This window comes from Callithrix jacchus, chromosome 9, assembly GCF_049354715.1.
Source record: "Callithrix jacchus isolate 240 chromosome 9, calJac240_pri, whole genome shotgun sequence".
In the NCBI taxonomy this organism is placed as follows: domain Eukaryota; kingdom Metazoa; phylum Chordata; class Mammalia; order Primates; family Cebidae; genus Callithrix; species Callithrix jacchus.
This window is the reverse complement of record NC_133510.1, coordinates 69,975,909-70,000,734: the sequence shown is the minus strand read 5'-3', so window position 1 is coordinate 70,000,734 and position 24,826 is coordinate 69,975,909. Positions and strand designations below refer to the sequence as shown.

General features: G+C 46.5%; 2 protein-coding genes, 2 non-coding genes and 1 pseudogene across 30 annotated transcripts in view; 4 read left to right on the top strand and 1 right to left on the bottom strand.

The window, feature by feature from the left end:
• The window catches only part of PRPF40B (pre-mRNA processing factor 40B), a 78,618-nt gene that overhangs the window by 16,458 nt on the left and 37,334 nt on the right, over positions 1 to 24,826 (top strand). For 5 of the 23 annotated variants that reach the window (XM_078336774.1, XM_078336780.1, XM_078336760.1 and 2 more), the window contains exon 2: positions 23,256 to 23,499. The exons of 13 other annotated variants lie outside the window; for them this stretch is intronic. The gene's annotated coding sequence lies outside the window, so the exon portion shown is untranslated. Of the gene's footprint in view, positions 1 to 1,078; positions 1,278 to 23,255; positions 23,500 to 24,826 lie in introns of those variants that run through there. 5 more of the 23 variants (XM_078336768.1, XM_078336761.1, XM_078336754.1 and 2 more) reach the window with 2 other exon arrangements.
• On the bottom strand, positions 109 to 24,693 carry FAM186B (family with sequence similarity 186 member B). 5 transcript variants are annotated; one of them, XM_078336783.1, is made up of 8 exons: positions 24,387 to 24,693; positions 23,379 to 23,604; positions 21,964 to 22,146; positions 18,237 to 19,905; positions 17,524 to 17,716; positions 4,059 to 4,228; positions 3,171 to 3,361; positions 109 to 439 (listed from the first exon to the last, which is right to left on the bottom strand). In XM_078336783.1, the coding sequence occupies exons 2-7, from the start codon at positions 23,425 to 23,427 to the stop codon at positions 3,214 to 3,216; spliced, it is 2,412 nt and encodes an 803-aa protein (XP_078192909.1). In that variant the 5' UTR covers positions 23,428 to 23,604; positions 24,387 to 24,693; the 3' UTR covers positions 109 to 439; positions 3,171 to 3,213. The 5 variants fall into 5 exon arrangements, with proteins under 5 accessions (XP_078192909.1, XP_078192907.1, XP_078192910.1 ...); XM_078336781.1 differs by having other exon boundaries at positions 24,454 to 24,693; XM_078336784.1 differs by lacking the exon at positions 3,171 to 3,361.
• Positions 7,738 to 7,849, top strand: LOC118144554 (U5 spliceosomal RNA). The gene has a single exon (XR_004729323.1). It is a non-coding gene; the product is annotated as a U5 spliceosomal RNA (small nuclear RNA).
• Positions 8,682 to 8,791, top strand: LOC118144629 (U6 spliceosomal RNA). Its single transcript, XR_004729392.1, has one exon. It is a non-coding gene; the product is annotated as a U6 spliceosomal RNA (small nuclear RNA).
• On the top strand, positions 13,188 to 14,107 carry LOC144577626 (Parkinson disease protein 7 pseudogene; annotated as a pseudogene).

Sequence of the window (24,826 nt, the reverse complement as noted above, 5' to 3'; positions counted from 1 at the left end):
TACCAATCACAGCCATCTTGGCATGTTTGCTCCCAAAGGACACAGACAATACTAAGAGGTTTCTAAAATTGAGTTGGAGCAGATGTGGGTTTCAGCAATGAGACAGAATTTTAAGATAACCTCTATTTTGTTAAAAACATAATTTGGGGACTGCAGGAGGAAAGCAGTGTTTCTCAAAGTTCTAGAAATACTCAGCAACACCCAGAAGGTTTCTTTAAAAGCACCAGCTGGGAACCTGCATTTTGACCACGTTCTCTGTGAGTTTCAGTCCCTCTGAAGGTTGAGAATCACTGGCTAAGTGATGGAGTGGAGACTGGGGCTGTCTTGATCCTTTTGGCTTATTTGGGTTCCAGGGAGTGAGTCGCTTGACTTTTTTTGAACAAGTTCAGCAGATTCATCTGTAGGTCCCTGGCATTCCTTCCTTTGGTTAGCTGAGGCACTGAAAGAGTTAATACAGTTACAGGTCTGGGAGCAACTGAGACACAGCCCAGGGCAGGTGAGTGCCCATCCAGGGTCCAGGTCCAGCACCTGAGCATTTCCCAGAGTCAAGAACAGAGCTGGGCCCAGACTCAACCTGGACACAGAACCACTCAATGCAACATTCTGCCAAGTTCCTGGGCTCTGCTTCTCCTGCAGCAAATCTGCCTTTTGTCTGACCTCACAGAAGACTTCCTCTTCCCTCCCCTCATTCTTCTTTGCTCCTTCCCACACATTTGTGTTTCCTTGGCCCCAGCCCCCTCTAGTCTCTTTCCCAGAGGCCGCGTTTTAAGTCCCTTTGTCTGTCTCCAGCATGTCAGATGCCTGTGTGAGTCTGTGTTCATGTGCATCTTGGTGCACACGTGTGTGCCAATGTGTTTTTAGCTGTCAGAACAGACCCTGAGCAAGGGGAGGGCAGCGTGCTAAGAATTGAGGCTAAGATTCTCCTCCAGCTTCAGAAAACGTTTGGTGTCTGCAGACACACAGTTCTCTCACCTGTCAGACAGAGCCCAGGGGACACGCTTATAAGACAAAGCTGAAATCTATCTCAGAGAATGCGGGGGCTGCTGGGTTTTGAGAGATGCAGTCTTCCTAGCGTCTCAAACCATGGAGGGAAGATAAGCATCCCTCCCCCGTGTGCTAAGAAGACATCCCAGTAGGCCCGGAGATGAACAGGCTGCCAGTGCCAGGCAGACCAGGAGAACGGGGCAAGAGGTCGGACCTAGTCATGAACCCAGATGGTGCTGTATGCCGGACAGCATGACCAGGGGAGCTGGCGAGGGTGGCAGGACCTCAAAGAGGTGAGTGACCCAGCAACATGCAGCAGGTGGGCATGAGGATTCATGGTGGGCCAGGAGCAAGCGGCCTGAGAGAAGGTGCACTTTAGGGAGTGGAGCAGTGTCCAGGAGGGTGCTCCCAGAGGAGGCAGCACAGCCACCACCCCAAGGCAGCAGCAGCCCGGGCAGGGACAGAGAACTTTTCTTAGAGACCAGCAGATCCTCATGCCACAATAACGGACCCCTAGACAATGCAGGGAGCCCCCACACTGAGACATCGGGAGCAGCCCAACATGCAGGGAGGGGATGGCAGCCTGGGATGTGGGTAAAGAAGATACATCAGGCTCTCCCTCTGCACCTGGTAGTGAGATCAACGCAGTAAACAGGTATGAAGTTGAAAGCGGGGAGGAAATTGTGTTCACCTAAGTTTCATTAGAAAGGGGAAGCTGTCTTTTCCAGGAAGAATATTTTGGTAAGTGCTTAAGCCTGAAGCTGGGATTCCAGTGGAGGCCTGCCTGTGGGGGTGCAACAGCTGTGCTTGAGACATGAAGGAATTTTAGAATTGTTCATGTTACACCAGAGAGAGGTGGGGAAGGAGGGAAGAAAGGAGGCTGCTGTTGAACGTGAATCCCATTCCCCACTGTCCCTCTATATTTTCAGAAAGTTACTGATGTCATGAGTGTGTGGGCTCAAGTGGGGTGCGCACCCCTGATATTTATGTGCACATATCTCCATGTGTGGGAAACAAAGGGGCTGGCCTGAGACTCAGAAGCTGGGCAGAGCCCAGGCAGGGCAGGGATGGGGAGAAGAGGCACAGAAGCAGCTCGGAGAAGAGAGACCCCACGATGGGGAGGCCCTTGGGCAAATTTAACCAAATCTCCATGGGGCCAGGCCCAGCTGACTTCTAGGTGACTGTGTTCTCCCACAGCGTTGTTTTGGTTCTTCTCCATTATTTGCTGTATCTACATCAACAACACACATGCACATCCCCCTTGGAAACCCTCCAGGAATTGGAAACCAGGTTTCTGCACTGGGTGGACTGGAATTCTGGGACTCTCAGGCCCATTTCAGACTGCAGACATGGCCAGGGATAAAAATCTCTAACAGAGAAGAGGCACAGAGTTAGAGATTTTTGATGCTTTGATGCTTCTTTGCCTCCCTGTCTCACCGAAGTCTCCAGTTGGTGGATGGGGGCAGCACCAGCATCTTCCAGCTCTCGGCTCTGGTTAGGGCTAGACCAGTGGTATCAGGACCCTCTCCCTATTGGGGATGTGTAACTAGGGCAGGGCCAGGGCCACAAAAGGCAGATGGGATTGGTCATGTAGAGAGGGTCCTTAAAAGAGCCTGGAGCCATCAGTAGTGACATCTTCAAGCCTAGAGAGGCAAAGGAGAGCTAAGCCTTTAACCAGAAAAGCCTCTTGTTGGCCCCCAGAGTCCCACCTCTGTCCCCTCAGCTCTTCTTTCCAGGGATCATTCTTGAAGGCAATTAGGAAAAGAAAGTGACAGGCCCAGGCCCGAGGGTCAGGTTTCTTATGCATTCCAGGGGCTCCCTCATCTCTCCATCCCTACACCTGGCTCCCCTGAGAACCACCCCCAGGGCTAGGGTGAGATGGACGTCTTCAGAATTCATGTGCAGCCCAGACAGCCAGGGTGCAGGAGAAGCCCCTCTGGTGGTCTCTGAGACACTAAGGAAACCCTTCACCAGAACTGAAGTGGTGTTGGCATGGAGACCCTGCTGGCAGCCACTGAACAGAGAAGCCGGGTTAGCCTCTCTCTGTCTAGTGTGGGATAGTAAATGAGGGCATTGTTAATGCCTGGAGAGAGATTTCCTGGGGAGCTGGACAGGGCCGTGTGCCCACCAGCCCCTGCCCTTGCTGGGCAGCCTCCTAGAATCCACATTCACCCTCAGTCTCACACCTTACTGGGCCTTCAGGAAGTTCAGGCTTTTGTGGTAGGAGGACTACACATCCGGTGCCAACAGTCGGGGAATATCTGGGTGTCCCCACGGCTGGTCCCAGGGAAGGCTGGCAGGGGTCTTTTTTTCTATTGGGTGACTGGAGGAGGCCACCTCAGTCTTCCAGACGGCCTCCATCTGCTTCCCCTGTTGGCTGAGAGTGGGGCATTTGGAGAACTTGTAAAGCAGCAGTTAGAGATTGAGACGCAAGAGGCTCTCCACAGCCACCAGGCCCAAGACTCTGGGCCTCATCTCCTTCCTTTCTCAAATGGAATGTGTCACTGCCCTCCTTGTCTCCCCTCCAATACTGAGTCTGATTCTCACTTCCCTGGGGCTCCTCTGGCTAAGGAGCTGCTGGAAGAGGCTCCCAGGGTGGCCCCTGTCCTTCAAGGAACAAGCCCGGGGGCAGAATCCCTCATCTAGCATGCAAAGGTGGGTGTGGACCAGGGTCTTTTTAGCTGCCCAGAGGTTCACTGTCTCCAGAGCTTGGAGGTCACATGGTGGGAGAATCAGGCTTGTTTATAGGACAGACCAATGGCAGATGCCAAATCGATGCGCAGGGTAGAAAGGTTGTAAGTTTTCAGTTGTGGATCCCCAAAGGCTTTCCATTGCATAGTTTGAAACGCACTAGGTCAGACTAGTGCCTAAAGCCCACACACTGTGACACACACCCCACCTCTGGGTCAGTGGCCAGCACTGGGGAGGGCAGCTGAGAAGACAGGTACTTTGCAACTCATTGGGTGATCTTGGCCTGTTGGTGCCCTCACTTCACTGCCTGCCTTCCCAGGCTGGTCGCCCCTGCTCCCTGCCTCTTCATACAGCTCCTGCCCCCTTAGCTTCCCAGCACCTACCGGGCCATCTGCAGGGGCACACATTCCCAGTGCTTGGACTGAAAGGGCTGCTTGTAGGTGGGGCCACTGGGGCAGATGTGCCGGGGTGAGGCTGCAGGCAACTTGCATTTCTTCGGCTTTGGCGAGGTAACCTCAGGGATGTTCAGGTGAATGTTCCACTCCAGCTGGAGCTAGAGGAACCAGCAGAGAGGCATCAGGGAAACAGAAAGTTATCTCCTCTGTAGGTTGGGAGGAGGCTTTACCTGTCTCTTGGTGCCCCTGCTGGACTCAGGGCTGAGTGAAGAGGGTAAGACCCAGGAATCCCTTAAATTAGAAACCCTGGGACCACAGTGTATCAGACCTTTGCTAGAAACTCCTTGAATTCTTTTTTCTGGGTTAGTTGCTGTTTTCTCCTTTGTTGTGAGGAAGCTGGAGAATGGGCAAAACAGCAAGGAAGAAAATGAAAAGAAACCAGAGCAGTGGAACTCCAGAGCAGCTGCAGGCAGAGTTCATGGCAGGGGGCCAGGTTGTGCCTGGACTGCACTGGGTATCCTTTCATCCAGCCCCATACCTGGCACTGGGCGAGGAGCTGGGGGAATCTTCACAGCCGCTCAGAATTGTCATGTAGTCCCTTTCATTCTCAACCCCAGAACAAACTTAGCAAGTCAAGACACCTCCAGGAGATTATCCAGACTAGTATAAGGTGATATGAAACCTTCATGGCCAAGGCTCTTCCAGCTGCCTGATGTCAGCTCTCACACCGAATGCCTCAGCATGCTGCCTCCCCTAGACTCAGGCCACCGCCGCTGAGGACTCGGGGGTGGCAGTACCTCCAGACCCATCCCTAGGGCCAGTCCCAGCAGGCTCTGACCACAGCTGTGGGATCCTCCAATCCTTCCAAGCTGTTGACTATCCCCCTAGGAACCACGTCAGCACTTGCTGCTTTTTGCAGCCTGAGCCTCAGGTCTAGAACTGAGGGCTGCTCATCCCAAAAGCAGTGTTGCGAATGAAGGAGTCTGGCAGGGAAAGGCTTCATACTCATTGGTGGTGCAGAGAGCTGTTCCTGCCATATGAAAGATGGATATGGATATAAACTCAAGCCTTGTATATGGGGACAAAATTAATAGTCCCAAAGGGTGTGAATTCTAATTTGCTGGGTTAGTTCCTGTTTTTGGTATGTTTTAGATAATTTGGAAACAGGCAAAACAGCAGTGAAAAAAATTAAATGAAGACAGATGTTAAATTTATACCTATATCTATATATCTATAATAAAGAGTTAAAACAGAAGAATTATAGGAGTCTTTTATTCTATTATTCCCAGGTTTCAGCTATTATCTCTTTGGCCTTTTTTTTTTTTTTTAATTCTATACTATTTTGCATTCATCTTAAATGTCAGAAGTTTCAAGGATTCTAATATTAATGTAAGTTTTTCTTTTTTTTGGTAATGTAGCATATAGACAATTATTGGTATACACATGGATCCATTATCCCTCAGTAGTCTACATCCCATAGATTAGTAATCATTTATCTAGACAAAAGGAAGTTTGGGTGTCAGAGACAGTGTTTTGGAGTTTAAAGAAGTTTTCTGGATATGAGAGAATTGGAGAGGAGAGAAAAAATCTCATTATTGTGAATTATAAATTGGACTTATAATTCACTTTAGTGAATATGAGTGACCCAATTAAAAATTGGGGTTACTTTTTTATTGTTTTTGGTGGTGATTGAGTATTATACCTCTGAATGGGATACAATGGCAAAACCAGATCACATAACATCTTGGGATTTATTTGGGTTGTACTTGTATGAATGTTAAAACCAGGTCTATACATTTTGGATCGTTGCTTTACTGAATTCTGCCAAGGTAAAGTGGGGTGAGGGGGTTAAAGAGTAAGGTTTCTCCTGGTACTAGTTTTCAGAGGGAAAACGTGAGGTCTCAGCAAGCACATGGAAAATATGAGGATAGGCTCTAAGTATAGAGATTAAGAGAGTGAGTGAGACCTTCTCATTCCATTGGCCTAAACCAATGGTTCCTAACCCACAGGGCATGGTCCCCTGAGGGGCAATGGATTTTTTGCCAAGGGCCCAAGAATGTAAGCACATACTCAAAATTGTACACTGAATAAATAAAAAGTAAAACTACTAGTATATAGGAATTCTTGGAACTTTTAACATTTAAAATGGATCTTAATATAGGATTTAAAAAAAAATTTTTTTTTTTGAGACAGAGTCTCACTCTGTCGACAGGCAGGAGTGCCGTGGTGCCATCTTGGCTCACTGTTGCCTCCTTCTCCCGGGTTCAAGTGATTCCCCTGCCTTAGCCTCCCAAGTAGCTGGGACTGCAGGCATGCACCACCACGCCCATCTAATTTTTGTATTTTTAGTAGAGATGGGGTTTCTCCATTTTGGTCAGGATGGTCTCGATCTCTTGATCTCATGATCTGCCCACCTCAGCCTCCCAAAGTGTTGGTATTACAGGCGGGAGCCACCGCGCCCGGCCAGGAATTTTTTTAAGACATAAACTAGTGATAATGTAATAAGAAGGACTAGTTTACCATTCTGTAAACAACTAGTAGGCCAAACAGATTAGATTTAAAAAAATGATGTTTATCCATTCAGACAACAGGCAGTGCAGGTCAATCATCCCCAAAAGGAATGAAACAAATCAGACAATGTCCAGGCCCCAGCACAGGGCAGGAAACCCAAACATAGGACAACAGCCTTGCGGAGATGAGGAGACAGCGTTCCAGGATCAGGGAAGCCAAGGTGACTAGAATTTGAAAAGCAGCGTACCAGAGAGGAGGAAGCCACATGACAAGGAATGTCCAAAGCTCTGCTGAGCGTTCAGTGTCTGTGCAGGCCTGGGAGGAAACCACCAAGGCTGGGGGAAGAATCACTGGGCAAGACCTGGCAGAACGATCCTCAGAGCTCACATATCCCTGGGAAGAGTTTGTGTTCACATCTGTAAAATACCGAAAGAAAAAACTGCCTGCCTAGAATTCTGCATCCGGCAAAAACATCTTTCAAAACTGAAAGCTGAATAAACCTTTTCAGACACCAAAGCTGAGAGGATTCATCACCAAGAGACAAGCACTGTGAGAAATGCTAAAGGAATCCTTCAGGCAGAAGGAAAATGATACCCAAAATACATTTGGATCTACACAAAAGAGTAAGGAGCACTGGAAATGATAAGTGTGGGGGTAAATCGATTATTCTTTTCCCTTTAAGGGAAAAGTAATAACAATGTACAGCTGTCCATTGCTATCCATAGGGTACTGGCTCCAGGACTCCTCACAGGCACCAAAATCTGTGGATGCTCGCATCCTTATATAAAATGGCGCATGGTTTGCATATCACCCATGCACATCCTCCTGTATATATTAAATTATCTCTAGATTACTTATAATGCCTAATATATCATATAAATGCCATCTAAATAGTTGTTATATTGTTTAGGGAATAAGAAAAAAAGTCTGTTTGTGTTCAGTACAGACACAATCATCCATTTTTTGCTCCAGGTATTTTTGATCTGTGGTTGTTTGAACCCACAGATACAGAGGGCCAACGGTATTAGGGGGTTTATAAGCTACATAGAGGCAAAATGTATGACAACAGTAGAATAAAGACCAGGAGTGAAGAAATAGATGTATACTGTTGTAAGATTCTTACACATGAAATAATATTGTTTAAAGGTAGACTATGATGCTCTGGTTTCTCTTCATAACAAATAAATCTTTCACCTTTTACTAAAGATTTCCGTGGAAAGGAACAATTAGGAGTTTATAACTGAATTTTTTTTTTTTTTATAAAGACGGGGTTTCACCATCTTGGTCGGGCTGGTCTTGAACTCCTGACCTCAGGTGAGCCTCCCACCTTGGCCTCCAAAGTGCTTGGATTACAGGCGTGAACCACCGCGCCCAGCCAAACTGAATTTTTTGATGTCCTGCTTAGGCAGGGCTCATTATAAAAAAAAAAAAAGAAAAGAAAAGAAAAGAAAGTAGACTATGATAAGTTAAAGATTTATATTATAAACCCTAGAGCAACCATTAAAAATAACAAAATAGACTGGGCATAGTAGCTCACACCTGTAATCCCAGCACCTTGGGAGGCTGAGGCGGGTGGATTACATGAGGCCAGGAGTTCTAGACCAGTGTTTTACATGGCAAAACGCTGTCTCTGCTAAAAATACAAAAAAATTAGCCAGGCATGGTAATGGGTGCCTGTAATCCCAGCTACTCAGGAGGCTGAGGCACGAGAATCACTTGAACCTGGGAGGTAGAGGTTGCAGTGAGCTGAGATCGCGCTACTGTACTCCAGCCTGGGAGAGAGAGAGAGAGAGACTCTGTCTCAAAAAATAAAAATAAAAAAACAACAAAACAAAGAGTCATGGCTAACATGTCAGGAGTGGAGATAAGACGAATTTACTTAAAAAACTCAATTACTCCACAAGAAGGCAGGAAAAGAGGGAACAAAAAGATAAGACAATAGAATTGAAGAGCAAACTATATATTTAAACCTGTGTTGATAATCACATCAAATATAAATAGCCTAAAACCACCCAATAAAAGGCAGAGAGTGACAGATCTCATTAAAAAAGCAAGACCCAATTACATCAATTAAAACCCCAATTTAAATAAAGAGACATGGTGCTTACTTCAGTAGCACATATACTAAAATTGGAATAATACAGACCAGACTACTAGCATGGCCTCTGTGCAAGGGTGACAAACAAATTCATGAAGTATTCCAATAAATAAATAATATATAGACACAGAGAGGTTAACAGTGAAAGAGTGGAAAAAGGTATACCATTGCAAATACTAAAAAATATTTTAAAAGCTGTAGTGACTATGTCAATATTGATGTACACTGAAGAGCAAGGAATATAATAGAAACAAAGAGCCAGGTACTGGTGGCTCACGCCTGTAATCCCAGCACTTTAGGAGGCCCAGGTGGGCGAATTGCCTGAGTTCAAGAATTGGAGACCAGCCTGGCCAACATGGCGAGAACCCGTCTCTACTAAAAATACAAAAATTAGCCAGGTGTGATGGTAGGCGCCTGTAATCCCAGCTACTCGGGAGGCTGAGGCACAAGAATCACTTGAACCTGGGAGGTGGAGTTTGCAATGAGCTGAGATGGTGCCACTGCACTCCAGCCTGGGTGACAGAGCGAGATCCCATCTCAAAAAAAAAAGAGGGCCATTTCATAAGGATAAAATCCAAATGTGGGGCCAGGTAAGGTGATTCATGCTGTAATCCCAACACTTTGGGAGGTCAAGGTGGTAGGGTTGTTTGAGGGCAAGACTTGGAGACCAGCTTGGGCAACATAGTGAGACCTCCTCTCTATAAAAATAAATAGTAAAGGTCAAATTTTCTTTTTTGAGACAGAGTCTTGCTCTGTCGCCAGGCCGGAGTGCAGTGGCACAATCTCGGCTCACTGCAACCTCTGCCTCCCGAGTTCAAGCAATTCTCCTGCCTCAGCCTCCTGAGTAGCTGGGACTACAGGCGTGTGCTACCATGCCCAGCTAATTTTTATATTTTTAGTAGAGACCGGGTTTCATCATGTCGGCCAAGATGGTCTCAGTCTCTTGACCTTGTGATCCACCCACCTCGGCCTCCCAAAGTGCTGGGATTACAGGCATGAGCCACCACGCCTGGCTGTAAAGGTCAAATTTTCCAGAGTATATAAACAATCGTAAATGTGTATGCACTTAATTGCAGAGCTTCAGAGTATTTGAATAATAAACCTATAAAACTGAAATAAATAGACATAACTGGAGAGATACAGCATGCTCATCATTGAAAGAATAAATATTATTAAGATGCCATTTCTCAGTGCTGGGTAGGTAGGAAATTGGTGGGTTGGGGTTTGTGGTGGGTACTTGGGCCCAAACTGGAAAGACACTTAGGGCTAACAGTGACATCTAGGACATTCAACCCCCAAAGCAGCAGCCAGTGATACATATCTGTGGAGAATGTAACACAGAAAATGAAATAAAATCCAGGGATCCAATCAGATGTAGAGAATGTGAATACAGAATAATATTCAAGAAAAGGACTGAAAGATTGGTGGGTTTTGATGCTCAGTGAAACCTGGGAATTCAGAGGAATGTGTACACTTACACTTGAATTTCCCTCTCAGTGTTTCTTGTTGTATGGCTTTTGGTTTTGTACACAGTAGTTCTCTTTAATCCTCCAGGGATACATTCTAAGACCCCCACTGTACCCCTGAAACCTCAGTGCCAAACCCTTTACATACTGTTTTTCCTATATATACGTAAGTATAATAAAGTTTAATTTCTAAAGCACAATAAGAGATTAATAACATTAACAAAATAGAACAATGTTAACAATATACTGTAATGAAAGTTATGTGAATGTGGTTGGTCTCTTGCTCTCAAAATATCTTACACAGTACTCACCTATTTTCAGATTGTAGTTGACTACAAGTAGATGAAACCACAGAAAGGGAAACACCAGATGAGGTGGGGGATTACTGTACTTAGGAATACAACTATATACACATAGATTTCATTTTATTTATTTATTTTTTTAGATGGAGTTTTGCTCTTGTTGCCCAGGCTGGAGTGCAATGGTGCGATCTTGGCTCACTGCAACTTTTGCCTTCCTGGTTCAAGCGATTCTCCTGCCTCAGCTTCCCAGGTAGCTGAGATTACAGGTGCCCGCCACCACACCTGGCTAATTTTGTATTTTTAGTAGAGATGGGGTTTCTCCATGTTGCTCAGGTTGATCTCAAACTTCCAACCTCAGGTGATCCAACCTATTTTATTTTCTTTTTAAGACCTATTTAAAAGGTCTTAAATAGGTCTTCAACCTGGGAGGTGGAACCTTTTTCCTATTTTCTTTTCTTTTCTTTTACAATACCTGTATTGTATGTAGGTATCTACTAATACTTTGTATGTAGCATTTTTTTGTTCTATTACATAACTTTTAGTTTTATTGTACATATAATCTGACACACAATAAAGGGTAAAATTACTTCCCCAAACCATACTTTTAATCAAAACCTAGAATCATCTGCAGTCCAGTTCTGATTAAATAAATTCCTTGGAAACCACACACACACAAAAATGCCATTTTTTCCAGATCGATCTTTAGTTTCAAAACAATGCCAATAAAAATTAAAACAGGCTTTTTTGTAAAGATTAACAAACTGATGCTAAAACTATATGGACCATAAGAAGGAATATAAAAAACATTTCTGACAAAAAGTTGAAACACTGACATCTGATTTCAAAATTTATTATAAAACTGAAGTTATGGCTAGGTATGGTGGCTCACACCTGTAATCCAAGCACTTTGGAGGCCAAAGAGGGTGGATCACCTGAGGTCGGGAGTTCAAGACCAGCCTGACCAACTTGGTGAAACCTCATCTTAAAAAGAAAAAAAAATAAAATAAAAAACTGAAGTTATTTAGACAGTATGGTATTGGCAAAAAAATAAACATACAGATCAAAAAAACAGAATAGAAATTCTAAAAGAACCACACATGGGGGGCCAATTGATTTTTGGCAAAAGTGCCAAGACAATTCATTGGGGAAAGAATAATCTTTTCAAAAAAGGATGCTGGAATGATTGGATACCCATATGCCAAAAAACGAAACATAAAACACCAACAACCTCAAATCTTACTTTATGCCATATGCAAAAATAGACTCAAAATCTATCAGAGACCTGAAAACATTAGAGGAAAACTGTAAAGCTGTTTAAAGAAAACATGAGAAAATCTTTGTGACCTTGGGTTAAGCAAATATTTTTTAAAATGGAACATAAAACACATGAACTATAGAAGAAAAACATTGGTAAATTGGGACTTTATTAAAACCTTTCTCTCTCCAAAAGACATTGTTAAGTAAATGAAAAGGAATGGCCGGGCACGGTAGCTCATGCCTATAATCTCAGCACTTTGGGAGGCCGAAGCGGGCAGATCACCTGAGGTTGGCAGTTTGAGACCAGTCTGGCTAACATGTTGAAACCCTGTCTCTACTAAAAAATACAAAAATTAGCCGGGTGTGGTAGCACTGCCTGTAATCCCAGCTACTTGGGAGGCTGTGGCACAAGAATCTGTTGAACCCAGGAGGCGGAGGTTGCAATGAGCCAAGATAGCACCGCTGCACTCCAGCCTGGGCAACAGAGCAAGACTCTGTCTCAATAATAATAATAATAATAAAGGAATACTATGGACTGAAAGATAATATCCACGAAATACAGATCTGATATAGAATTTGGATCCAGAATATAGGATGAACTTTTAAACCCAATAATAACACTTTACCAAAGAAGATAAATGGACGACAAATAAGCACACGAAAAGATGCTCATGTTATTATTAGGAAAATTCACATTATATAAATTAAAGTCTTATTAGTATAAAATAGTTCTACAACTCAGTAGCATGAAAACATACAACCTGACTGTATAATTATTTTGAGACAGTCTTACTCTGTTGCCCATCCTAGAGTGCAGTGGTGCAATCTCAGCTCACTGCAATCTCTGCCTCCTGGGTTCAAGCTATTCTTCTGCCTCAGCCTCCCCAGTAGCTGCGATTATAGACATGTGCCATCATATACAGCTAATTTTTGTATTTTTTTTTTCTGGGGTACATGTGCAGATCATGCAAGATTGTTGCATACGTACATTCATGGCAAGGTGGTTTGCTGCCTCCATTGCCCCATCACCTATACCTGACATTTCTCCCCACGTTATCCCTCCCCACCCTCCCTCCCACTAGCCCCCCAACAACAGACCCTGGTGTGTGATGCTCCCCTCTCTTTGTCCATGTGTTCTCATTGTTCAACACCCACCTATGAGTGAGAACATGCGGTGTTTGATTTTCTGTTCTTATGTCAGTTTGCTGAGAATGATGGTTTCCAGGTTCATCCTTGTTCCTACAAAGGATACAAACTCATCATTTTTTATGACTGTAGTATTCCATGGTGTATATGTGCAACATTTTCTTTGTCCAGTCTACAGTTGATGGACATTTGGGTTGGTTCCAGGTCTTTGCTATTGTAAACAGTAGAGACGGGATTTCACCCTGTTGGCCAGGCTGGTCTTGAACTCCCGACCTCAAGTGATCCCCCTGCCTTGGCCTCCTAAAGTGCTGGAATTGTGGGCACTAGCCACTGCACCTGGACACATATAGCCTGATTTTAAAATGGGCAGGTCCACCTTAAGCCTGGTGTGTGGTGAGAGGTCCTGGATGGGCCGGGGCACTGTGATCGCAGGAAGAGGCACGGGGTGCAGTCTTTAAAACATAACATAAAAATGGCTTCCAAAAGAGCTCTGGTTATCCTGGCTAAAAGAGCAGAGGAAATGGAGATGGTCATCCCTGTAGATGTCTTGAGGTAAACTGGGATTAAGGTCACTGTTGCAGGTCTGGCTGGAAAAGACCCAGTACAGTGTAGCCGTGATATCTTCATTTGTCCTGATGCCAGTTGTGAAGATGCAAAAAAAGAGGAACCATATGATGTAGTGGTTCTACCAGGAGGTAATCTGGGTGCACAGAATTTATCCGAGTCTGCTGCTGTGAAGGAGCAGGAAAACCAGAAGGCACTGATAGCTGCCATCTGTGCAGGTCCTGCTGCTCTGTTGGTTCATGAAGTAGGTTTTGGAAGTAGTTACAACACACCAACTTGCTAAGGACAAAATGATGAATGGAGGTCATGACACCTACTCTGAGAATCGTGTGGAAAAGGATGGCCTGATTCTTATAAGTCAGGGGCCTGGGACCAGCTTTGAGTTTGTGCTTGCAGTTGTTGAAGCCCTGAGTGGCAAGGAGGTGGCGGCTTAAGTGAAGGCTCCACTCGTTCTTAAAGACTACAGCAGCAAAATGTGACGAGTTGGGAATCCATTCTCACTGTTTGCTCTAAACAAAACAATGGTAGGTTAATGTGTTCAGAAGCTGCCGTCGTTACTGCTTTTGCAGAAGTAGAGTTGGGAAGTCACAACTAAACAGAGATTTATCAACCTAGAAATTGTGTCTCTACATTTCTAAGCCTTGATTGCAGAATAAACAGGGCATTTAGCAAACTAGAAATAAAAAACAAAAATGGGCAAAGCAGGAGTTCAAGACTACCCTGGGCAATATAGTGAGACTCTGTCTCAAAAAAAAAAAAAAAAAAAGCAGGGGCAAAGGACCTCAATTGACAATTACCCAAAAAAAGACATAGGGCACTCTGGGCCATTCTGCCTGTGGGACAGTCCTGCTCTGTCAATGGAGCAGCCGTTCTGTTGCACACTGTTCCTCTAATAAACTTGCTTTCTTTAAAAAAAAAAAAAAAAAGACATAAAAATGGCCAATAAGCATATGAAAATGTGTTTAACATCATTAATCATCAGGGAAATGCAAACCAAAACCACAATGAGCTGCCCCTCACACCTGCTGGAAGGGCTGTCATCAAAAAGACAAGAGATAACAAGGTTATGGCAAAGGTATGAAGAAAAGGGAACCTTATACACTATTCATAGGAAGGTAGATTAGCACGGCCATTGCAGAAAATAGTATGGAGGCTCCTAAAAAAATTAAACATGAAATTACTATGACCCAGGGATTCTCTTCTGGGTATATACCCAAAGGAAGAGAATTGCCACCTTGAAAAGATATCTGCACTCCCATGTTCATTGCAGTATTACAGTAGCCAAGATACGGAAATAACCGAGGTGTCCATCATTGGACAAATGGATAAAGAAACTGGTATGTATAGTCATGTGCTGCATAACAGTGTTTCAGTGAATGATGGGCCACATATACGACCGTGGTCTCATAAGGTTATAATACCATATCTATACCTTTTCTATGTTTAGATACACAAATATTCACCATTGTGTTCTGACTCCCTACAGTATTCAGAAGAGTCACAGTCTATACAGGTTCATAGCCTAGCAGCAATAGCCTACACCATATAGCCTAGGTGTGTAGCAGGCTATCCCATCTAGGTTTGTGGAAGTATATCCTATGATGTACACACAACAAAAATTGCCTAACAACACATTTCCCAGAATACAGCCCCATCACTGTATCTATAATGAATATTATTCAGCCTTAAGAAAGGAGGAGATCCTGCCATTTGCCACAATATAGTTGGCCCTGGAGGACATTATGCTAAGTGAAATATGCCATGCATGGAAGGAAAAATCTTGCATGATCTCACTTATATGTGAAATCTAAAAAAAACCAAAAGGCCAGATTGAGGAGACATATAATAAAACAGTGGTTACCAGAATTGGGGTGGGGGTGGGAGGAAGTGGGGTGACATAGGCCAAACGATACAAAGCAGCTTTGTATAGCACTAAGAAACTGAAAGCTCTAATGTGTACGAGGATTATAGTTAATAGTGTATTGTATTCAGGATTTTTGCCAAATGAGTAGATTATTATGGCCCTTGCCAGAGGAAAGATAAAAATGGCAACTCTGTGAGATGACAGATATGTTAATTTGTTTCACTATGTAATCATTTTATTATATATCTATCTTATAATGTCATGTTATAAACCCTAAATATATACAATAAAATTTATTTTAAAAAAATAAATAATAAAAATTGTTTTGCCCTTATGGAGCCCTGAAAAAACTCTAGAGGATCCCCAGGGCTCAGCAAACCACACTTTGAGAACTGCTGATCTAATGTATAATTTGAGAAAACATTCCAAAACTAAAGGACATAAATTTCTACATTGAAAGGGCCGACAGGCCAGGCGCGGTGACTCACGTCTATAATCCCAGCATTTTGGGAGGCCAAGGTGGGTAGATCATGAGGTCAGGAGTTCAAGATCAGCCTGGCCAACATGGTGACACCCCATCTCTACTAAAAATACAAAAATTAGCTGGGCATGGTGGCAGGCGCCTGTAATCCCAGCTACTCTGGAGGCTGAGGCAGGAGAATCACTTGAAACTGGAAGGTGGAGGTTGCAGTGAGCTGAGATCATGCCATTGTACTCCAGCTTTGGTGAAAGAGTGAAACTCCATCTCAAAAAAAAAAAAGGGCCAATAAGGCCCTGTAAAGTAGATAAACATAGGCCCACATCAGGCTTAGCATTATGAAAGAAACTATGAAACATCGGAGACAGATCTTTTTTTTTTTTTTTTTGAGACGGAGTTTCGCTCTTGTTACCCAGGCTGGAGTGCAATGGCACAATCTCAGCTCACGGCAACCTCCGCCTCCTGGGTTCAGGCAATTCTCCTGCCTCAGCCTCCTGAGTAGCTGGGATTACAGGCACGCACCACCATGCCCAGCTAATTTTTTGTATTTTTAGTAGAGACGGGGTTTCACCATGTTGACCAGGATGGTCTCGATCTCTTCACCTCGTGATCCATCCACCTCAGCCTCCCAAAGTGCTGGGATTACAGGCGTGAGCCACCACGCCCGGCCCTGGAGACAGATCTTATCAGCTCCCAGAGGTAAAAATAGGCCAAACCCAAAGGATCAAGGACTCAGGATGACTTGGGGCACTCAACAGCAACATCAGAGCCCAAAAGGCAATAGGCAGGGCTTTCAAAATTGCGAGGGAAAGGGCCAGGCGCGGTGACTCACACCTGTAATCCCAGCACTTTGGGAGGCCAAGGCAGGTGGATCACTTGAGGTCAGGTGTTCAAGACCAGCGTGGCCAACATGGTGAAACTCCATCTCTACTAAAAATAAAAAATTAGCTGGGGGTGGTGGCACAAGCCTGCTATCCCAGCTACTCAGGAGGCTGAGGCAGGAGAATTGCTTGAACCTGGGAGGCAGGGGTTGCAGTGACCCAAGATCATGCAACTGTACTCCAGCCTGGGCAAAACAGTGAGACTCCATCTCAAAACAAGCAAATTTTGAGGGACTGTGAAGGAAAATGAATGCTAAGCTAGACTTTCACATCCAGGCAAACAACTAAGAGTGAGGATAGATATTAAGACATTTTCAGACAACCAGTGTCTCAAAGATTTAACCTTCCATGTAACCATTGTCAAAAAGTGAGTGGAGGAGGGACTCCACTAAAGGAAGTGAACCAAGGAAGAAGATACCTGGAATCTAGAAAACAAAGGAGCTGATTGAGGGAGAAGCAAAGCGAGTCTCTGCAAGACAGCGAGGGTGACGGCTATGCACCAAGCCTGGAGAAACACCAGAATGCCAGGAGCAGGGCACAGAGAACCACAGGGAGGGAGAATCACAGCCCAGAGCCAGGACTGCAGGATCCAGCTGCCCCACTCCTCCAGAAGAATCTTCTCTTCCACAGCTCTTTCTCAAGAGACATCTCTCTCTCTCTGGGTTGCTCTCCCCAGGAACAGATTGGAAAGCCACCCTCCCCCATGCTCAGGCTGGCGCCTGCCTTCACCTCTCCCTGGTGCAGAGGCTTTATTATTCTGCCCTCTCCTTTCCCTTCTGCCCCTGGTCCCACAGCCACAGCCACATCCCCACGGGCTCATTTAGGACCCCAAGCCGACTGGCTGTGCTGACCCTAGGAGGTGGGGTGGGGAGGGTGGGAGGCCCACCTTGGGAAACATGGCCACCATGCTGCTCAGGCACTCTCGGCGCTTCTCCTCCAGGACCCTCTGCTTGTCTGTCCAGGCCTGCAATCTGAGGACCTGCAGGTGGTTGATATTTTCCAAGAAGATGTGGAGGTTCTGGGCTTTGTAGGAAGCCCCCGTTTCTCTCATGATTTGCATGTGTTTGATCACTTCTTGCCTGGGAAGAGAAGAGAAGCGATTTAGGGGGTGGGGAGGCCTCCTCCATCCCCCAAGTCTGTTAACCAGAGGTGACTTTGTTTTCTTTAATTTCTTAGAGCAAAAAGAGAAATGGAGGCTGTTGAGAGCTGGTGAAAATGGGTCACAGAAAAATGGGAGGTGGTATCAGGTGAGGAGCCTCTGGGCTGGGATAAAACAGGAAAAGAAAAGAAAGGAAGACGGGAGCACATTATGTGGGTTATGGGCAGGGCCACAGGAAGAGGAAGAAAGAGGGAAGTGGCTTAGAGGAAAAGCCCACCACAGGGAGAGCATCGGTGAGTGCCCTTCCTCCTGCACCTTCAGGGGTTGCCCAAGGCCCCAAGCCAGACTTGCTTTCCTGCCCTGCCTCAGGAGACCTTGTCCAGGCCTGGGGTGGCTCTCCCCATCCCTCACTGCCCTGTGTTCCTTCTCTCCCACTGGGTTTAGGCTCTGCCCACATATTGCAGCGGGTGGGTGCCAGGTGGGTTCCAGTGAGGACCTACCGGAGGCTCTGGAGGCGTCTGTAGAAGATGTACTTATGGCACAGGCACTGCAGCCTGAGCGTGCCCAGCTCCATGGTGGTGGTGGTGAGCTCCAGCGCCTTGCTGCGCAGGTAGTGGGGCAGCCCCAACTCAGACTCCTCACTCAGGAGCTGCAGGTTCTTCCTTTGGGCCTCCATGTCCATGTGGTACACCTTCTTCTTAAGAGTTGCAGGGGATATCTGCAAAGAGGGCCGGGCTAGCCTTTGGATGGATGTCCCAGTGATAGGAAAGGAGGCAGATTTCTTGGGCTTCGTGGGAACTTGGCAGGCTCGTGGTCTGTGGGTAGACGCCACTGAACTCATAGGTCTCTGCTTTCCCAGGTCAGGCTGTGGGGTACTAGGAGATGTAGGCAAGTGTGGCCTCCAGCTTTGGTGAGCAGATTGGGCCCGGCTGGGGGCAGGCACTAACGATAGCTCTGCCTTCTCCAAGTCCCTCCATTGACTGGTGACTGTGAAGATCCTCCTCTCCACATCCTCCCCTCGCTGCTCCGGCTCTCTCCTTGGCCTCTCCTGCTCCTTTTCTAGCTGGACCCATTTTCGCTGCTGCTCCCTGGCCAGGTCTTCCAGCTTCCACTGCCTCAGCTTCTCCTGGTGCTCCTGCTCCAGCAGGGCCCACTTCTTCTGCCGCTGCTGCCACATCTCCTCCTCCTCCAGCCACAGCTGCCTCCGCTTCTCCCAGCTGAGTTCCTCCTCCCAGGGCTCCTCTTGGCTCTCCGAGGGCACCTGCCTGGAGCTCTCTAGAGACAGCTGCTCCTTAGAATGGAACTTAATTTGGAATCCTTCCTTCTCCTGGAAGTAGTCCTCCTGGTCTTCGTCTTTGTGGCCGGAGCTTTCTGCCGCCGGTCTTTCCCATTTCTTAGGAAACCTGTGATCCACTGAGGGTAGAAACACAGGCTCAAGGCTCTCGGTGTCCTGGCTGCTGAACACATCTGCGACCCTCGAGTGCACGGTCATGGTGGAAAGCAGCTGGAGCCCTGCAGCTGTCGCACCATTGTCCTGGGCCGTGGCCATGGTACCTGGGGGAAGTGGTGAGAACAACTGCTCCTTCTTTGTAGATTCCTGCTGGGTTTCCTCCGTGACTGTTTCTTTCCTTGGCAAGGTCTCTCTCTCAGGGGTACCCGGGGAGTCCACAGAAACCTCCACTAGGTCTTCTGCTTGACCTGTAGCAGTCTGAGCCTTCTTCAATTGGAACTCCAAGCCCTGCTTCTTCAGGAGAAGGTCATGGTACCTTCCCCCTAGGATCTCTACTTGCTTCAGCAGAGCATTGCTCCTGTTCTCAAGGGCTTGCACGAACTGCTGGAAGTGCAGCCTCTGGCTGCTGAGCTGTTTGGTCGCCTGCATTTGTAGGCACCTGTATTTGGTCTCCAGGCTCCTGTTCTCCTTGTGTTGGAGGATCAAGGCCTTGTTGAGGTTCTCCACCATAGCGGCCATGTACCTGATGGCCCTGACCTCCCCCTTGCTGAACATGGTCGAGTCCAGGAGCTCCTGCAGCATGGACGTCACCTCCAAGGCCTTTGTGTTCATGCTGTGCTGGTCCTGGAGCATCTGTTCTGGGCTCAGTGGCTGAGGATGGGGTGGAGATGTCTGTGGGTTTCTTCCCCGCCAGCCCTGCCAGAAGGTGCGTTCGGGCACTGGGAGAGGAAGAGAGAAAAAAGTCAATGACCTCTCATGGGTCCCAAGGATTACACTGATTCTCCAAATCCTGCATGACCAAAATGGCAACCCCCTTAGGGATTTGGCAAAGAGCATGGAGCTGGGGCCATATGTGGGGCCAGGGATGGTGCTGTCAGGACAGACCTCTGCTAGGTGCAGAGCTTGCCCAGAGCCCAGCCTTGGGGTCTACCAGCTCCACTGCACCTGCAGAGCCCAGAGGGTCCTGGTGTAGGCAATCCAGCGCAGCTCACTGCAGAGTCCTCCTGGTCTTCCTTGTTATCCTGGGGTAGAGTCATTTTTCTAATTATGCGACTTCCCAGCCTCAGTATCTGTGTTTGCCTCATATTGTCAGCTACCCAAACCCCTTACACCCATCCGGGAAGCCTGGTTTCCCTTTCCTGTTAGCACTGGACTGTGTTTGTGGAGAATTTATCACATGGTCCTCCAACTGTTCACATGTTTTATGTTTTTTTTTTAATAACTAATGTTTTTTTCCATTTTGGGGATCCCAAAGTCCTTTGATACTCTGAAGAAAGCAGCACACCCTCTCTCCCCAGGAAAATGCGCTACACACAGATTGTGCCCGCCACGTTCAAACCCGTAGCATATCTCCGTTTCCCAAAAGGCTGGGTCATGGTGGTCACTGTGCCCCCTCAGACCTACTATGTGTAGAGCTGGTGGAGTGATCATCTTGGAGCACCCATTCCTCTGCCTATTTAATAAACATCACTGCTAGAATAAACAGTGCTAACTTCAGATAAGGGGTAGAGGAAATATAAAAATTAAGGGATACTGAAGTCAGGCTAGCATCTAGCTAGTATTGTCAGAGAGGCCACATGGCCTAGTTGCCCAGAGCTTAGAGTCTGCAGTCAGATAACTTGGGTTTGAATCCCATCTTTTCCATTTGCCTTGGACAATTTTCCTAACTTCTCAGTGTCTTAGTTTCCCAATGTGAAAAATGAGGATAATCATAGAATCTATGTCATAGGACTTAGATTATGCATGTTTAGTGCCAAGTGCAGTAACAGGTACCTAGTAAGTGCTCAATAAATCATCCCTAAAAAGAAATAAATAAAGACACAATCTTTACCGTTCAGAAGTTTATAATCTAGCAAGGGACTAAGTATATAATAAGTGTATTTGAAGACATAGTACGGTACAGATTGCAGGAGAGATTGTTTCCTTTTCCATTTTCCCCTGCTTTCTCCCTCCTGCTGACCTTGATTGATAATGAGGCTGGCCATGATGGACAATGGTAAATGCTGATGGTTAACTATTGTCAAGCCCTGAGCATGTTCCAAGCATGGTGTCAGACACCTCACGCTGTGTAGAAGCCTCCCCACAAACCTGCAGCTACGCAGTACTCTCCTCTCTTTACATACGAGGAAACTGAGGCTCAGGGAGATAAAGTCCTTGCCCAAAGTGATACAAACAGAAATTAACAGAGATGCAATTCAAACTCTTGAGTGAGATTAAGAAGCCAGAAAACCTATGCGTGGGGTCACAGGCTTTCCTTGTGGTCCCTTCTCTGAGCTTCAATGTTCTCATCTACAAAATGCAAGAGTTCAATAATCTCAGGTTCTCTGAATGTTGACAGGAGTGAAAATCCAAGGTTCAACTGTTTGCTGATGGACCACCTCTGCAGCAGCCTCCAGTCGAGCCTCCCCAACCTTCTTGGCTCTGCCACTGGGTTTGAAGTGAGGAGAGGATGGTCCTCAGGCTCTAGCTGCTAACTCCAGCCCTCCAGGCCCCCCAGCTTTGTTCCTCAGAACCCACATGAGGCCAGAGCTCCAGTGAGCATGCCAGGGACCTGTCTCCACATCACATCGCCCTCAGCCCTGAAGGACGGCTCAGAGCTGCTCAGTGCTTAGCCTGGGCTCAACCCCAGCACTGACCACTGCCCATCCATCTCAAATCAGTCTTCTGTGATGAAGGAGGATCAGAAAGATCCCAGGCCCCGCCTGTGACTTCTTCCCCTGCCATGGCATCCACCCCATCCCCACCCAGCCCCCTGCCCAGGTGTTCCTAGAACCTACCTTGTGACCTTTTCTTTTGTCTTTCAATGAGAGTGGAGCAAAGAGCAGTGAGTGACTCAATGCCTCTTTTGGAGGCAATGAGGGAGAGCGGTAGCACTTTCTCCGTCACCTCAATCCATTCATCCAGGGCTGCTTCTTCCTCTTCATTCTTCCTGGGCCCAATCTCATAGGTCAGAGTGTCACCTGGAGAAGGGATGGAGGAGCAGGCTGAGAGCACTCTGTCCTCCAGGGGGACCCAGACAGCCCTAGAGCACAGAGGTTACAGCGGCTGTGAGGTCACACTGATTTTACCTCTTACTAGATATGTAATATTGGGGAAGTCACTTACTCCCCTGAGACTCAGTTTTCTTCCCTATAAAAGAATTGGGTGAAGATTAAGTGAGATAATACATGTGGAACAATTAACGTGAGGCCTGCCATGTAGAAATTCACAATGGGCATTTTATTTTTTTTGAGATGGAATCTTGCTCTCTAGCCCAGTGGAGTGCAGTGGCGTGATCTCAGCTCACTGAAACCTGCACCTCCCGGGTCCCAGTTCAAACAATTATCCTACTTCAGCCTCCCAAGTAGCTGGGATTACAGGCACGAGCCACCATGCTCAGCTATTTTTTGTATTTTTTAGTGGTGACGGGGTTTCACCATGTTGGCCAGTCTGGTCTTGAACTCCTGACCTTGTGATCTGCCCGCCTTGGCCTCCCAAAATGCTTGGATTACGGGCATGAGTCACCGCACCCGGCCCACAATGGACATTAAATAATACTGTTGTCTGTACAGCAGGGTGGTATCTGACTTGCTGTATGTCCATTACCTGGTAGAACATCTGGACAACTGAATTAATTAAGCAGGGTCAACAGCTCTCTCAATCTTGAGGGCAACTGAGGGACCACTGATCTGAGAGCTTCCAGGCATAGGGTAGCATCTTGGGGAGCAGGTCACCATCCTGATACCATCTTCTTCCAACACTGAAGCATCCAGCACACAGGTCCTGTGATGGGATGACTCTAAGCTAAATGGGGCATAGCACCTGGCTTTAGGGATTAATGCAGCTAGCCCACACCCAAATGGCTCTACCAGTTGCTCACAGTTGGCATCAGGGCCCACGCAGTAAAGGTCATTCAGTGCTTTGAATGTCACCCAGGGGTGCTCTATAAAATAGCTAATGTGAGTTTGAATTTAGTTCCTATCCCACTTAAAAACAAGATGTCATAATGGACCTGTGACTTAGGCTTCATCATATATTCAGCTAATGTCATGATCTGTGATGTTTGGACACTTCTGTGTCTGCCTTTCAGGGGCGTGGAGGTGATGTGCTATGACATGAGTGGTGGAATGTGTTACTGGAGAAGGGGATGTGTCCTGTGCTGTCCTTGTGCTCCGCTCCCAGAGAAAGCACAGTGCCCAGCCTGCAAACTCACCCCAGTCACCCAGCCAGTGGAGAATGTCATACAGGTGCTTCTCCTTCATCTTAGCATCTTTGGAAAAGGAGGCAATTTTGTCCAGTAAGATGAATCTCTTCTTGGCCTTTGGATCTGTCTGGTGAGATTTTGCCTTTTCTTTTAAATCATATCCTAATTTTTCCTGGAAGCGGTTGATAACACAATTGACGTTGTCTGAAATGTGTGAGAGCCGAGTAGAAATATCCTATAGAGAAGCAGCAGATTGTAGTGTTAGGGCTGTGGACTCTGGAACCAGAAGCCACATGCTAGCAATGTGACTTTGGACAAGTCGCTTAGCCTCTTTGGGTCTCAGTTTTCTTATATTTAAAGTGGAAGTCATTATCATACCTATGTCACAGGGTTTTCTGTAAGGATTAAATGAAGTAGTATTTTAATGTGCTTTGACTAGTAGTACCTGGCACATCACACAAAAGAGTTAGCTCTTATTATCATTGTGATTATTAAGAAGGTCAAGAAAGAATAGAATACCAAAACCCCACAGCAAACATTTCCTTAGAATTTCAGAGGCTGCTGGGGGTTTCTGGATGTCTTTCCTCACCAGGATCCACAGGCAACAGAAGCTTGGAAGTGAGGCCCCAGGAAACCCTAGGATCAGAGGCTCAAGTGAAAAATGTAGCACAGGCTGCGTACAGGGTGGTTTGAGCCTTTGGCCATTTCCCCAACCGCCATGAACTTCCTGGGGTCAGCTTGGGGGATTCTGGAGGATTGCCAAAAACAGATTCTGGGTCCCTTCTCCTGCCCTCTAGGACCCATGATGTGCCTCAGGGCTATCCTTGAGCTTCCTGCCCCTTTCCCTGGGGGCTACTCCTTCCTGGCCCCAGCCCTGCCTCAGGCAGGTGGTTGCTTTCAGCTCACCCTGCAGAGGCCAAGTTGAGGAGAGAGATAATTTATACTAATCTGTCTGCAGACCTGGGTTGCTGATATCCTAGGACCCCCGGGGACCCAGAGCTGGAATCTCATTCAAACCTGGGATCAGTCCCTAGCCTCCATATCAGATCTCAATGTAAGCTTGATTCCTTCATTCAGGGGCTACCTCTTGAGCCCGAGTTAGCTGGGCAGCCTCAATCCTCAAGATGATGGCTTTCACTGATGTAGGAGTCACCAACTGTGGGGGGTCATCTTTCTCCATTTTGGATCACTCTGTTAGTCACAAGATATCCTGTGTCTCTGGTCCACAGGCCTGGACACATAATGTTGTCTGCTCTGAAGGTTAAGGGCACCAGGGTGTCTCCTGGGTACCCTCTGCCCAGGCACAGCTCCTCTGGTAACTGTCAAACACCAGGTTCCAACTGATCTTCTTTTCCCAGTGACATCATCAGTTTGATTAGAAGAATTAGATGCCCCACTACCTAGCTTTTTGTCCATTATCTAACATATTTATTTGACTTGTTGCTTTATAAAAATTA

Coding starts and splice junctions, on each gene's coding strand:
- FAM186B (XM_078336781.1), bottom strand. CDS start 24,549: ATGGAGAAAGATGACCCCCCACAGTTGGTGACTCCTACATCAGTGAAA. Junction 23,605..24,453: donor AGCTAACTCGGGCTCAAGAG/GTAGCCCCTGAA, acceptor GCTTCTCTATAG/GATATTTCTACTCGGCTCTC. Junction 22,147..23,378: donor CCACTGGCTGGGTGACTGGG/GTGAGTTTGCAG, acceptor TCCCTTCTCCAG/GTGACACTCTGACCTATGAG.